Raw genomic sequence first — 16,823 nt, 5'->3', positions numbered from 1 at the left:
CACAGTACGATAAATGTCCATTAAGCGTTGTGACGTCATCTGTCTCACGCTGCAGGTAAAGGCAGCATGATGCGTTCATGTACACAGGGCAGCATTGGACATGAGAGCTTTAAGCGAATGGTGCACAGGGGCACAGCCTGTTTTTACAGTTTGGTCATCTTTGGGTCATTGAGGGAAAGTTGTGACATTGGCCCGTTTTGATTTATAGATTTTCAGTATGACTGTTGGTGAAGAAAAGGATGGGAGTCCACAATTAATGGCACCTTCAATTCAATGGTTGTATTGTTTGAAAATGTTTTATGGGATGGTCTGCATTAAAATAACACATAATACCTCCCTACATGTTTTAATGTCATATGTCGACATTTCATTTTGTCATTGCATTTTAATTTGAAAAGGAGTGCCTTTAATTAAAACAACTAGTTTGAGAATTATATCCTCCTTGTCCTAACCCTAACCCTAACCTCACAAAATCCTGGTATTTTAACAGGGGGTGTAGACTTTTTATATCCACTGTAATAGTGCAATGCTATATTGTTTAAGTTACTTTTAGTTAAGTAATGTTTATTCTGGTTGTCTGTGTTGCTTGTCTATTAGCAGTGCTAACTGTGAAAGAGAATTCTCTGAAATGAACAATATAATAATGCCACTATGGACCCAAATACAAATCAACAAGGTCTCAGCATTGATGTCCATTTCTTTGAAGTCAAGAAATGGGTGCTTTAAAGAAGGTCTGCTGATCACATTGCCTGTCCACATAGAAAACAAGTCCATTGGAGTTCACAGTGGAAATCAATTTGGGAGTTATTTTGAGGTGACTCATGTTTTCCCACTGCACTGCTACACTGGATCTAAGGGTTCCCCCATCTGCCAAATCCAACTTTAACCCCTGTATTCAGCTGACCTAACAGAGTATCTTGGGTAATGTTGGATGGGGTTTCTACAATTCCCTGAATTCAGAAAAGAGCAGGACAGAGTTACCAGTGTTAACCTGAATACTGACTCCCACTCAGTGAGGAAATACTATACAGTGGAACTGCTAGATCAGTGTTTTTCCTGCGTGACATGTAACCTCACTGATGAGCCAATGATATGTTGCTTTGGAAGTACCATGCTAAGCTATGTCCGGACAGTTGCTGCTTGGGGAGAGTACACATAATCTTTCACAGGGAAATTACCTGGATATGGCTATCTCCACTTTGGTTTTGGCAATGGCTGCTGCTCTCACCGCTCCCTCAATGGCTCGATCCACCTTCTGTTTTGTCTTGGTGTTCCTCAGCGGGATCAGATGCTTCTTGATACCACGGGCGAGCACGTTGTTCTTGTACTTCCCTTCCTCCTTAGTGCCATCCGGAAAGATGGTGCAGCCATAGCCATGGCGCTTATTGTTCAACCACTCGCCTTCATACTTCATGCCGTTGGAGCGCTCTGAAACACCGAAGCCACTGCGTTTGTCATTCTTCCACTCGCCCATGTAGGACTCTGTGGTGGTGGCGTCTACGTTATCTTCAAGAGGCAGGTAGTCGTCACCTGGGTCTCCGTCTCCGAAGCTGATGGTAGAATTGGCATCACTTGAACTGATACGGCTCATGGTGGTGTCACTGTGTGCTGAGCTGCGCTTACTGGAGATTGATGAGCGAGAGTCTGATTTGCGCAGCCTCTGTAGACTACCAAAGAGAGAGCCACGGCGGAAGAGGCCCTTCTTCTTCTCGGAACCTTCTCCGTCTGAGTGGAAGTTGAGTACAAAGCCGCCACGTGTGCCAGCAGGGCTGTCGGACAGACTGTCACGTAGTATTGTGCCATTACTCTGCTCACTGCGGAGGGAAGCCAGCGAGGTTCTGAGGGGTGAGCGGATGACTGAGGCCATACCGTATGGGACACTCTGACGTACACCGTAGCCATGACGCATTCCACCAGTCCACTGACCCTGGTACGTACCTGCAGCAACAACAGAGGGAGAGAGAGGCCAGTCAACACCTACATATATTATTGAAAGGTATGTTTAGACAGTGAGCCATTGCAGTTGCCTTCTCCATTGTTTCCAATGTAAAGATGATGTAGGTGGAATGACTGTAGGAGACGGTCGCATCAATCATCAATCTGAGTTGATAGTAGCTGAATGTTTTCCATTTGCAAGGTTCACTGTGTGAACATGGAAACTACATAAACCACATCAACAAAGAACATGGGTGTGAAAGTTCATTCTTAAACTTAAAATAGTAAAGGAGTAGTTTACTAGCCTTATGGCTTTTTCAGGAACTATCAACTGTGTCTCAAAGTCTCCATTGGCTGAGCTTCCTCAGTTACCAAAATGATTAAAAAAGTTCACTGATATCTGTGTTCTTGTTTTACAACTCTTCACCAGGGAACAAACATATCAATTTAAAAATGTTTTGATATTAATTTTACTTCCTGATGACTACTGATTGCAATAACGAGGCATTTTGAGGCATGGTGACGTTCATGGATTCTGTAGTAACAAGATTAGGCAGTATCAAGGTATTAAGATGTTATTCAACTGCTAGTCTGCCACCATATCATTGTCCGTTCATGTGTTGGTATCTGCTGCTGCAATGAATGTCATCACCGTCACAATAGCCACTACTGCGCATATGTGTGCCGTATGATGCGGAAGCAAACCTGGGAGCTAGAAACCTTTTCTGTTACATGCCACAGCCAAGCAATTCTTATATTTCAGTCATGGCTGCTTTATATCCAGTATCCAGCTCTTATTATAAATCCATGCTTTTATTCCATTTCTTAGAAAGGGTCCCTGATTAACTGTTCATTTAGTGGTTGTAGTTCAAAAGAAGAATAACAAATACAAACAATACAGCGTCCTGACTGCTATGAAACATGCTTCCAATTGAAATGCATTCATTTGAAAGTTGTGATAAATATTATGAAAAAAATGTCAACTGTGTGTCCATGTACACAAATCTATAAATTAATGATGTTTCTGTTACTGTCGTGACTCAATGGAAAGTTAAAGAGTTCAAGTTAAAGAGTTAATACACATTCTGAATTGTTCATCTCGAATCAGACTACTGAAACCTACAAAGACATGCAACACATAACGCACACTTATTAAAAACAGTTTGACTTCATTCAAAAGCAATCAAAATTGAAAACCTGATAGTGGATGATAAAATAACTGCCACTCTTTAACAGCACGTCACAATTTGTAATTTACCCCCCGCCAGTTTTATATTAATCCAGCTCCCACAAGTGATCCTGATTCCACTCATTAATATGAAACCTTTCAAATGTCAAATATGTTTCATCATTTTCAGATGTCTATGAGTTATCTGGTATCAAGGCCTTTTTTGACACATTTTTACTGTGCTTATTTAAAACATCACTTTTAAACATACTCATCTCTTCTCTAAAGTCATCTCTTCAGTACTGCTTTCTCTCCTCTGGCTTCCTGTCTGTTTCACAATTGATTTTATTGCTTAGCTTTTAAGGTTTTAAATGGGCTGAACTCTGCATCATCACACTCCAGTAAGCACACTGAGGTCGACCAAGTGGATGCTCTCAGATGTTCTGACATCCAGGCACAAAAATAGAGGCGACTGAGCCTTTGCAGTGGCTGCTCCTAATCTCTGGAACAGTTTACCTAGTCATGTAAGAACTGCTCACAATCAAGATGCTTTCAAGTCACTGTGTATCACTGGCGTTCAAGTAGACTTCATCTTCTACTGTGCTGCACTGTTTTCTTTTATCTTTGTTGTTATTTACTTTAATATTCATTGTGGTATTTTAAACTCGCTCAGCACTAATATCCCCACACATGTTCTGCTGTGTGTTGTGTTAAGTGGCAGATAAAAGGCTGCTGCTTGGAGAGAAAATGAATTAAGCTGAATGGACAAGAAATGTCCAATAAATGCAGCATGTTTCTAAAGTTTAAAAAAAATCGTTTTAATAATCATGATTTAAATTTTGACCCAAATAATCCTGATTATGATTTCCATAATTGAGCAGCCCTATGTAGTATACAAGTGGAGTCTGATCCTGAATGAAGAAAAGAATCTACTGTTGTGTAGTTTCAGAACAGTAAGATTGTGTCCAAGTTTCCTCACAAAGTATAAAGTCATTTTTGAAACATAGCTGGAGGTCACTAGCTTAGCTTTAGCACAGATCTATTTGAATCCTTTAGCTGACGAACAGAAAGAAACCATGAAGAAGAAATCCTGTGGCGTGCTGAGTCACTGTGACTGGATTAGAAGACAAACTGTTAGAATTATTCAGCACCACACACTGTGATTTTATCAGTCATCACACACAAATCATCAGAGAGCTGACATTGATGATCTTAACAGCCAGACCCTCCCTAATACCCCCCCCCCCCCCCCCACACCCCTCACCCTAATACCCCAAACACATGTTCAAATGATGCATGTAGACAATTATAGCAGCCGGATAGACACGTCTTCAATTTCAGCTAATTCAGTTCACACACTAGAATAAATACACCCAGAAATAAACATACTTCTTCTGCTGCAGTCACACTCACATTTGGGATGACAGGTATGATTTATTAGTGCAATGCTTGGCACACACACACATGTGCACCCATGTTTTTTTAGTTAACAAGACGCAAACATATGTAATGTTTACTGCTGTGAAATTAGAGCCTGAAGATAGATTCCTCCTGACTCTATATAATATCCACATATGAACGCAGGTGTTCTATGTCAGAAGGTGTTCATAAACCTCCAAGAAAACTAGTGAAAATCAGTCAGAGAACAATCAGAAAAGGTCACTTCATCAGAAAGGCTACTATGTTATTAAATCAGCTTTTCATCTTGTATTCATTAGTCCTATTGGCTTCATTCTTTCTGCTTTAATTAAAGAAGGTCACTCTTCCTCATTACAAGTCACTTCAGGTTAATGCTGCTGTCTCCTCCATGCAGGAGTTAACCTAATCATCACTCCTCAGAGGTGTCAATCAGCTTTTCCTGACTGACAGCTTCACAAGCTCAACGTGCCAAGAACATCAATATATGACATTAAAGATGAACGCTCTTATACTGAAAATACACACAAATGCAATACTGGACTGAATAATGAAACACACATTTGCGCAGTTTGTCATACATTAAGTTTGTGACTAACTTTATTGTATGTTAGTTTAGTGAAGGTGGAGGAAGATAACACAAAAGAGACTGAATGCACTCATTCAAGACACATACTGTAGACTCTAAAACCATATATTCACATGGGATTCCATTAAAAACACAGGCAAGATGTATCAATATCTCTGTCTAAGGTATTCACAATATTAAAATAACTAAACAAAAAGCATGGACCCACCTACCCCTTATACCTAATGAAATTAAGTATAAGCTCCCAATAAAACTCTTAAGACATATAAGATCATGGTAGTAATAATAAAGGCTCCATTTGTGTTCCAGTAAGGCATGACAGTGAACCAACATGCATGATGGACCTTTCACAGCAGAAACTTGACTTATCTTAGACCCTGTTTACACCTGACATCAACATCCATCTCAAATGATCAAATCACAAATGGACAGTGCTAAATACCAGTGTAAAGCACATTGTGATGTACTTGCTGAGGTGGTCTGGGATGTGTGTTGTATATACAGAATATGTTTATAAAATGCACATTGATTTGCAATGTGTTTATCAAACACTTGTGACAAAGGAGGATGTGATGTTTTACAGTTTAACTATAACTTTATGGTATAAAATGAAAAAAAGGATCAAATATACATGAATTGCTGCCTATATATCTTAAAAAACATATCAGTGCATATCGGACATGTGTGCCGATACTGATATATCTGTGATAGGCTAATATTGGCCAGTCTAGCTCTAGTCCTAATAAAGCAAAGCACAAAAAGATTCTGCTGACTGAGCATTATTCAGATCAGTTCACAGATCAGTGTCATCTTACTGTAACAGAAAGAAGTTCTGTATGTCTGCATGTGTATGTACTCGTGTGCTTGTCTGTGCATCTCCACAACCGTGTTGCTGAGGCTCCAAGGAAGTGCAGTGTCAGTATGAAGTTGTTTATTTGAGCAGTTTTTGAGAAAAAATATTTTTAAAAAACTCATAAATGCTTCAGTCAAATAGTGGAAATTCAGATAGTGCCACCCTGACATTGCAACCCACAACAAATTCATAGGAGGGGAATAGATTCATGGTGATTAGAACTATTCGACCTGAATTTCCCAATGGGATCAATAAAGTATCTATCTATCTGTTTAAGGAACATGGGTAAATTGTAGCATCTACAGATAGCCTGCATGTGAGGTGTTTAAGGAACATGGGTAAATTGTAGCATCTACAGATAGCCTGCATGTGAGGTGTTTAAGGAACATGGGTAAATTGTAGCATCTACAGATAGCCTGCATGTGAGGTGTTTAGGGAACATGGGTAAATTGTAGCATCTACAGATAGCCTGCATGTGAGGTGTTTAAGGAACATGGGTAAATTGTAGCATCTACAGATAGCCTGCATGTGAGGTGTTTAAGGAACATGGGTAAATTGTAGCATCTACAGATAGCCTGCATGTGAGGTGTTTAACAAACATGTTCACATCTTTATTCAAAGTTTATAAATATCAAGGTACAAACTATGCTATGGCTTTCTCAGAGGAGCTTACTTTTTTTTACTGTGGAGGCAGATCTGACTGACTGGACCAGAGCTGCTATGATTAGTAAATTAATAGATTATTTTGACAATTGAATAATAGTTTGGATGAAATGATCTGATGTTCTGTTGTCTTTGGTCCTCTAATGACAGTGAGCTGAATTGTCTTGGGTTGTGGATAAAAAAAAAGACATGTGAAGACGTCACCTGGACTTGGCAAAACAATGTTCACAATTTTTTTAACCAAACAACAAGAACCCAAGCGATATATCAGTCAGACGATATTATGGGCCAATATTGAGCTATCACAGATTTATCGGTATCAGCCTATATGTTGTCCGATATGTGCCGATATTTCATAAAGTTATACAGGCAGCATTTAATGTATATTTCATACCTTTTCTTCTTCTTTTTTTTGTTATATGTGTTTTTTGTTTAGTTAATTATATGTTTACCGTAAAATGGTCAAATATCATTCCTTCATTACATATCTTTGTCGCAAAAAATGTATGTATGTATATATTCTTCATATATAAAATTATCAGTTGACATATAAATATTGGAATTTTTTTGCTCCTTAACATCAGCATCAGCCACAAAGATCTAGTGTCGATCGGGTCCTACAAACTAACTGATCCATCAAGGAAATAATCAATAATAAATAATGAAAACACTTGTTAGTTTCAGCCTCAGATTGCTGAATAATGTGAGCAAGCAAGAGGGGGAATGGGTGGGGGGGCTGGTCACACAAAATGACAGACCCTAACCCTAACCCCTGAGGTACATACACACTTTATGTCAAATCTATGTTTGTATATTAATGCAGTACCATGACACTGTATGAAAACACAGTGACTATGTTTCACTCTGTATTCAGGCCAACACAGCAGTCCTGTAGCACCTGTATGTTTCTCTGAGTGTGAGAGGTATTTCCACAACTAGGACATGAAACAGTTGTGTTTCTAAAATCACAACGGTTGAACGTCATTAGGTGATAAAACAGTTAGCCTTGGGGAGGGAGGCTGGTTAGGAGAGCTTGGGCTCTGGACCTGATGGCTTCAGCTGGAGAATTTGAGAATGTGCTATTTTAAAAGATGGAAGTAACTTGAGACACTTAGCCAAACATAACTCCAAGCAACTATCTTGCTATGTGGAATAAGCCGTCTCTACTGGCTCACTGACGATCCTCTGGAATTAATTAAACAGCAAAAAGACTCAATAGTTTATATTCTGCAAGTTCCTTTCTTTCAAATAATTTACAGATCTGACAAACTGCAAACTGATCCTGCCTGAGAAATTAATTTTAGACAGTGAAAATCTTATTGGAATGTATTGACTGAATGGAGTCATTGGTAAATATAGTGTCAGTGTCTGCTGGACGGTTACTTACCATGAATCTTTGTCCTGAATTCTTTGCATGAGATTAATATTACCTGAGTGCTTTAAAGAAGTGAAACATTATATAGGAAATGTGCAACAAAAAAAGAAAAAGAAGTGAATATGTGGACAGGTTTCTAGTCTTGTATGTGAGTCCAGCTCCATAACTGATACTTATCCTCTCACCTCGCTCCCAGAGACTAAGTTAATACACAGTACTATATGTGATTAGTAATAAATATGAGTTGTCTTTATTTCCTAGTTTCACCAAACAAGGGTCACATATTAGGCCCATCAGGACCATATGAGCAGAATCAACAAATACCTTGTTACCCATATTTTGACAATATTGTAGGGACGACTATCGCTGCTTTTACAAAATATTCACACAATGAGGCTTTTGATAAATAATCATCAGTAATGAGGATATAATGATGAAGTGGATAAAGGCAGATAATAGAACAGTGTGTTGTTGAACTGTATTGCAGCCTTTAAAAAAAGACACTTATTCCATATCACTATATTGCCATATTTTAAATCTAAGATATCCGAGATATAATATTGATTTATTGCCTCTATAAGAAAGCTCTGTCCCTACAACAGTACAGCTCAGCTTCATGGATGGCTACCATCTTTTTCTTTTTTTGGAACCCACTTTGTGACATTGGGTTGTTTGAGCTTGAGGACAGAGTGACTGGATCTCAGCGTGGATCCATATTAATACCAGCTGCTAATGTAATCAGGTTAAATCATATCTACATACAATATAAATACAAGACACATTTGAATTCATTGTTAATGGGTCCTTTGCTTGTACAGTAATATTGGTGAAATGACAATGGCATCCTTACTGGCTGCCAAAATCACTGCCTGGTTTGTATCATTTTAACAAAGTAAAACATACAGGTGCACATCAGAGTTAAAGATACAGACATTTGCTCTGAAAGGTCAAATAAAAAGTGAAAGTTACCATCTGAAGGTCTGAATCTGTCCATGCTATGACTTGACTGGGTTTGATTTTGACTATGTTTCCCATTTAACTCTCCTGCTACTCCTGCAGTTTATTACCACACACATACAGCTGGAGCACTTCAGAGAGACAGAAAGAAGGTCAAGGTTTGAGTGGTGAAAGAGGCTGAGATAACCTTTTAATCTCTAACATGAATAAAGCTCAACACACTGAATCCTAACAGAATGCAGCCACAGCAGCAGCCTGCCTCAAACACACTCAGCACACACACTTTTCTGTTTAAAGAACCTGTGAGATACTAACCATGCTGACACATCTTTATTAAGTCTAGACTTGTCTTATCTTTAGTCTAGGACTAGTCTTAATCTCCGTTTCAGAAACTGGACCTATGTGATTGGTTGGTAGTATCATTTGTAAAATATATATTTACATAGTGAGAAGAGTGTTATTGAGGATCTGTTGTGACAGGAAGGTTTGAACCTTCTTCAACATTGTAACATATTTACCAAAGTAAGGTAAACTACTGAAATTGTAAATTGAGACAACAGTAGTCCTGTAATGGCTAACAATGGCCTGTAATGGTAGTGATAAAAAATATATAAATAAAAACAAAATAAAATACTATAATAAACTGTCCCTAAAATAATCTGTAATTATATAAATCCACAATATAAATAGATGTAATAACTTATGAGTAAGTTTAACAATATAATAACCTGGTGTGTGTTTTGGTCTTATTAAGTGTAATACCTGAACTCAATCACACTGATGCACAAATCATATTAAACCTAGAACTGCTTCACAGTAGAGTCACACTTACTCACATTGTCTCACAGTATATTTTGTCATGTTATCAAACTAATGCTGTTTTCAACTAACACACTGCTCCACTGAACACACCTGCTGCTCAATTAAATCCCATTACAACTATGAAATCAGAGTCTCTCATCTCAGGAACCTGGAACTTAAAGTCCCTGCTGTGCAGCACTGTGTGTGTTTCCACCACCAGTGAAGAAGCAGGTAGACACACTCGTCCTAGATTTTGTATTTACTGCTGATGACTTGAAAAGGAAGAATGCAGAGAATGAAACTCACCATATATCTAGGTGTTGTGATGCAACACAGTGGTGTCAATTGGTGTAACCAGTATTTTTTCCAAAAAAATTGATATGTATATAATCAGATGTTTCTTGTATACAAGAAAATACATGTGAACTAAAACGTGGAATAAATATAATCCACTAGAATGTCCTGACAATATACATTATAATTTAAATGTAGAAATACTCCAAAAATGTTTATTTTCATTTGATGTTTTAAAATGAAGTCATTATTAGTATAACTAACTTAAATACACTGTAGGTGATAAAATATGTAATATTTATCATTCTTTTGTGGTTACACCATTTGACATTTACAGGAGCATTCAGTCTTACTTTTGGTAAAAATGGTGCAAATGTCATTTAAATGATATAAAACCAACAAAAATACTAAATGTACATTTTAATAAACCTGATGCTGCTTTTAAAATATTTTTGAATTGATCATCTTGCCAAACATTATTTATCATTGATCCATCTCTCAACAGTAAATCATCTGCTGAGTGTTGGGGATTACTCTACTTTTCACTTTCATGCTATTTTTTTAGCCAACAGCAAAACTTTACTTTCAAAAACAACAAAATAAAAGTGTGCTCTCCTTGTCCTCAATCTAAACCAAGTGAAGCACAGGATAAAGCAGTTGTATTTTCATCCATCAAACATATTCCCCTAAAGTTCATGTACATTTGAAAGGGATTACCCCACCACCCCCAATCAGGGGACCTTTTTAGCCTCTAGGACTATCCTACTAGTACTAAATATAGAGTCTGGTTCCTCAGGTCAAAGCACAGGTTTAGTCACTGAGTCCCTCAAAAGGTTCTTGTTCCTGTGGGAAAGTTCCTGCAGTGGAAAATCTCCTTCTACTGACAAACGAAGCTTTTTTTAAAAAGTCATTACATCATTGACACTCACACTGCTGAGTCGATATCATCAAGTGAAACTGATGGCTGAAGATCAACTCTGTGATGTGATTTGGTTCCAGGAATGTAGAGGACTATAAACCTCACATCAGTGTGCAAAGCTGTAACATGAACTAATAAAAATACCAGATAAAATGTATAATGTTTGTTTAAATCTAATTTTATGGGTTTTTTTACTTAAAGACAGTGTAAAGTGAATTCAGACATTTTCTTCTAAACACATTAAATAGGTCATAAATGTATTTCTAAAAAAGGTGTAAAAAGCATTTCAACCATTTAGATTTGAATTGTGGAGCTAGGATTAGCATAAACCCTCCCCTGCTGCTGTAGAGGTATAAATACATTCAGCACACACTACTACTACTACAGTCTACAGTTAGCCAGTTAGCTGAGTTAGCCGCCGAGCTAGCTGCCGAGTTAGCCGCTGAGTTAGCAGCAGAAAGCTCTCAGATGTAGCGTTCATGTTTCTGGTAGAGGTGGTGACTTTGATTGACAGGTGACACTTGGTAGGGGGCGGGGGTTCAGCAGGCACGCCCACAGCATTTGGGAGCAGAGAAAGAGGCTGAATTTTACACAACTTTGAAGCCTAATTTCATATATTTGGCAATTTTATTAATCATTCAAATTTGGCAGGGTGGTTAACAACACACTTTTCTGTGGTATGTCAAACTCAGAACACATATTTATTCTTACTTTACATGGACTTTAACCTCTCAGTACTTGACACAATTCAGTCAGAACTGCTATCTATAAATAAACCACTGACAACTGAAGGAGCCTCAGTCAAGTTAGAGCAGTGAAGATTACAGTCTTCCAAGAAAACTCACACCACAGTTTATATACAGAAATTATTTCTCATTTTAAATCAACTAATGATTTTAAATTAAAGAATTTCTTATTTTATGACACAATTATCACTAATACTACCACTATAGAAACTGCCAATTCTGCTGCCATCAGTCATGCCATTAATACTACTATAATAAACAAGAAGGAAATAACAGCATCAGGCAGGAGCTGAAGAGAAGGAATGATGATAAAAAGTGTTGAGTTTCACACTTTTTAAATAGACAAAAATTTTAACTGAATATATGAAATTGAAGAAGCTCAAAATACATGAATATAATATATGTGATTAAACAGTGCAGTGAGATGCAGCAGTCAGCAGGCTGCTGTGTGTGAGACTACACAGCCGAGCACCTGTTAGAGTCCCTCAGTGTCTGCAGTGAAAGCATCATATCAAACTGTCTTCTAGTCATTACGATGATGATGATTCCTGTCTGTCACTTTAATAAGCTGCCTTCATTTTATACTCACATCCTGCACCTTTCACATGTCATTTGTAGAGTGTTTTACAGAAAGGAAGGTGCAAAGAAACAAGTGTAGAGTTGGTTCAGGTGATAGGTTTTTAACACAGAAATTTAACATGAAAATAAAGGATTTTCTATCAGATCAAGAATTGCTAATTGCTGATCTATTAAGACTCTTTGCAAATGAATCCAAATATAATGAGCTGGCACTGACCAGCTAAACCAATGTGACTGTTCTCTGCTTTTTTTTCTAATCGTGTGTATAAAATGACATAAACTCTTTCTATAAAATGTCCTAAAAATCCATTATTTAATGCCTGCAAATGAGTATAAAATGAAAGTACTAAGTCAAATAAAGTGTTCCCCTCAGCTGTGATATGTGAGTCCAGGATAAGGAACAGTTTGGGACCTGGACTAGCTCAGGTCAGGTAGTCTGGATCCTCAATGACTCTCTATCAGTTCAAGACCTTTATTGTGACTAAAGCTGGTTGAACTTATGGTGAAATATGAGTGGGTGTCGTAGATAACCTCTGATTAAATAAATGAGATTCAAATAAGTTATTCATAGAAAGTTGGAATGAGTAGATTTATTATTAATTATTATAAAAATCTTTCCATCCTGAACCACATGATGAAATAAGAGGGCATGATGTGACAACTAAACAACAAATATGGTGAATCAGATCAGCACCATGTGTTTCCACTACATTTACTCACATTCACAATAACTAATGGACTCAAAATATCTCACAATACAACATAAAAAGCAGCGTGTGACTGAAGGTAAGCAGCTGACAGCTACATAATCATCATGTCAGTGTCTCAGATCAAAGAAATGAACCCACGGCCTTCAAACACATCATCTGAAACTGCATCAATATGTATTTCCAGCTTTTTTGGACAGGTCAGCCGTGTGTCTGCGTCTGTCCTCAGGTCAGGATCTGATCTAAATTTAATTGTGGTCCAAGTTAGGTTTGGCAGCAGGTGTTTCCAGGAGGCTCTGTTTACATGCAGCAACACATTTGGTTTCCACACATTTGGCGTATACAGGAGAGGATCTCCAAGTTCAGTCAAACACTCAACATTAACATATTAATAAGAATAAGAATAAGAACAAGACATAATGTATTTTCATGATGTAATTAATCCAGCCAGCTACTGGAAGGAAGACAAGCTGGAGTAAACTTTGTTACACACACTCAAGTTTTGATGTGTGTGTTATTCTTGACAACCACCAACTATAATTAAATAAAAGCCAATAAAAAACGACTTTCTTCATATAAATGTCAATCAATGTTATTTATGTAGTTATATTATTGATTTAACAACATTTATATGGTTTAAAACAAAGTTATCATCTTAAAAGTGTCATCACAGCTTCTACATAATAAACAGTGATGATAAACAGTGATAATAAACAGCTGGGAGTGTGAGTGTGTTTGTGTGGTCGGCGAGCACGTGCACAATCTTTTTTGCTCTTATAGTTTCTAAAAATAGAAACATATTCTCACCTCCATCACCGTACGTCTCTACACCGTATCCGTCCTGCAGTCCGTTACTCCAGGTGCCTTCATACCTGGCCGGTGTGTTCTGACTCTGTCGGACCCCGTACCGACCCTTGAACCCGTGAGCCCACTCTCCCCGGTAAATCCACCTCCCTTTGGTTTCTACACCGAGCCCGTGTCTCTTCCCCTGCGTCCAGTAGCCCTGGAACAAGTTCCCGCTGGGCCAGGTGTAGACGCCCACCACCTCGAAACCGTTGGACCAGGAGCCCGAGTACTCTCCTTGGCCCTTGGGTCCGGTGCACACACCATGGCCGTGGGCTTTCCCATCCTCCCAGCCTCCGCAGTAGGTGCCTCCGTCGTCAAAGTCGAACCGACCGCCCGTCATTCAGACACGGAGGGTGAGAGTAACACTCGGAGGCGTGTTGTCAAGTCCAGAGTGTGAGAAGTGTTTTTTAGGGAGCGGGTCCTGCGGGCAGTGTGGCCCCGGGGAGGATGCGAGCTGTGGGCGGAGGAGTGAGGAGGGAGCGGAGCATCGGCAGGGATGTGTCGGTTACTGAGAGCGGGACGTGGGAGGATGAGAGGCGGCCGCCACGGCTGCCAGAGACGCTCAACTGCCGAGCGTTGGAAGAGTCTCTCACTCCCTCCTCTGATGTACACCGACAGATGTTCCGTGATGCAACGATACGGTGCTTCCTGTGCGGCTTTTCACAATAAAAGTCAGGACATACTCAACCAATGTGGCGTATGCAGGACTTATTATATTATATTAAGCTAGATAGCTAGATAGCTAGCTAGATAGATAGATAGATAGCTAGCTAGATAGATAGGTAGCTAGATAGCTAGCTAAATAGATAGATAGATAGGTAGCTAGCTAGCTAGATAGATAGATAGAGTAAAGTGGGACATTGACTGATGTGGCACAAATAAGCTCCAGTGCATTTATTTCTTTTTTTATTAAATTATTAAACCTAGTATATGCGCACTGTGTAAATTATATTGTTTAATATTACACATGTAAGTACAAAATTAAATGACATAAGGCTGCTTTGTGTTAAACAAAGTATTTCAAAGCCTAAAAACTAGTGTCCCAGAAACACACATTATCTACTAATTCTGAAATGATTTGGCATGAAGAATATTAATATAAGTGCCATTTTCACTTTGAGTACAATATTCAAAAACTGTCCCCTGAAGAAGCAAACATCTCAGGAATTTCATAATGATATTAAGTGTTAATTTAATGTATTGGATTCATATGTAAAAAGGGTAAACAAGTCAGAATTACAAAAAGTGTCCCACATTACCCTAATCTACCCTAGATAGGTATAGATAGACTTTATTCATCCTCATTTGGGAAATTCATGTATCCCATAGCTCATACATCTACACAAAATAACACATATATAAATAAGGACATTTTTTTAAACCCAAAAAAACTAAAAGTTAAAAAACAAAGTAAAATATATGTAAGAAAATGATGTTAAGAGGAGGAAAAATTGTTCATCTTATTACAGTGCCCTGTCTCGAACTTGTTATGTTATCATTATAAAGTCTAATGATATCAGGGTTATCACCTGCACAACCACCTATATGTCATAATTGTAGCTATTTTATTTGTCTCATTATAATCAATATTTAAAAGAGCAGCTGTTACACATTTCCATCATTTCATTAATAAGGTGCAGGAGGAGTAAGATTCAGCCCCATCACAATACAAGCAGATCCATGCCTATTTTCCTGCTATATGATTATTCATTTGGTAAATCATACATTTATTCAAATACTCAAAATCATACAAATATTGGTCATATTTGATGGTAAAGTGAATATCAGTAGGTTTTGTACTGTTGGTCAGATAAAACCAGCAATTTAAATACTTTGGCTCTGATGGTCATTTCCTTTTATATCAATATCCCTTTGTTTCTTCTCAGTAAAATGAACAACCCCTTCATATTCCAGTGATAATATATTGTGTATATTTTATAAAATGATCTGAGTGTTGGCAGATGGCTGACTCTTACATGTCAGGATGGTTTGAGTCCTGCACAACATACCAGGGCTTCATTTCATTTCATTTATTTACTTCTTCATTAAAATAATATAGTGAACTATGTTTTAAGTGTGTGAATCAGCTGCTGTCTGCAATAAACTGGGCAGGGCAAATATAAAATGTGTTTATTTTTCCTGTGCAGACGTAAAACAGAGCCCAGTCTGTTCTGAGCTGTTAAGTTGGCTGATTTCTAAATTTAGAAACGACACCACCTGTTCTCACTGCTGCTCAAATATGGCTGCAGCAGAATTACACTGGGAATAAAGAACATATACAAGGAGGAACCTTTACAAATGACATCATTGTTTTACATTTACTGTCCTATTGACATTATTGATACATGTTAGAAAATGTAGTTTTTTTTAGAGCCTCAGAAATGTACTTTTAATTTGAAAGCCAACCACCTTGTACTTTTTCCGGTGAAGTGTGTGTAGCTTCATGCTGACCTCTGCCTGTGTGTGTGTGTGTGCGCACTCTACTGCATATGTTTATGTGCTAGTGCATGTTAACTCAGTGAACAGTTTCAGATCAGCTTAAACTACCTGATAAACCACAGCTTGATATAGTGCACACACACACACACACACACACACACACACACACACACACACACACACACACACACACACACTTTTATAAGTGTGAACATTGAGATTTTTCTATGACACTTCAGTCTTTTTGATGTTTATCAGAATCAAAGCAATGAATCCATTGGTAAACTTTATGTAATAACATATGAATCATATTATGAATAACTCTTACAAATATGTATAACAGGTCAAATTCAGTTTTCATTCTTTGTATTACTGGTTCAACATTTGGAATGTCAATAAAACATTGATGAACTTGCTGATGATGAGATGATTTGGGAGTTTCTCTCATTGTTTAGTGAGTCCTGACACACACACACACACACACACACACACACACACACACACACACACACACACACACACACAGGTTATGTTAG

At 38.0% G+C, this 16,823-nt stretch overlaps 1 protein-coding gene across 2 annotated transcripts in view; it reads right to left on the bottom strand.

Annotated features, from left to right (window-relative positions):
- The window catches only part of LOC128369121 (junctophilin-1-like), a 36,105-nt gene extending 21,917 nt beyond the window's left edge, over positions 1-14,188 (bottom strand). The window contains exons 1-2 of one of the 2 annotated variants that reach the window (XM_053330088.1): positions 13,810-14,188; positions 1,179-1,938 (exon numbers count right to left, since the gene is read on the bottom strand). In XM_053330088.1, coding sequence (XP_053186063.1) covers positions 1,179-1,938; positions 13,810-14,188 — 1,139 coding nt within the window. Of the gene's footprint in view, positions 1-1,178; positions 1,939-13,195; positions 13,245-13,809 lie in introns of those variants that run through there. The other variant, XM_053330087.1, reaches the window with a different exon arrangement.
- Positions 14,189-16,823: the final 2,635 nt, after the last annotated feature.

This window comes from Scomber japonicus, chromosome 12 (genome assembly GCF_027409825.1).
Source record: "Scomber japonicus isolate fScoJap1 chromosome 12, fScoJap1.pri, whole genome shotgun sequence".
NCBI lineage: Eukaryota > Metazoa > Chordata > Actinopteri > Scombriformes > Scombridae > Scomber > Scomber japonicus.
This window is presented reverse-complemented; position numbering and strand designations above follow the sequence as displayed.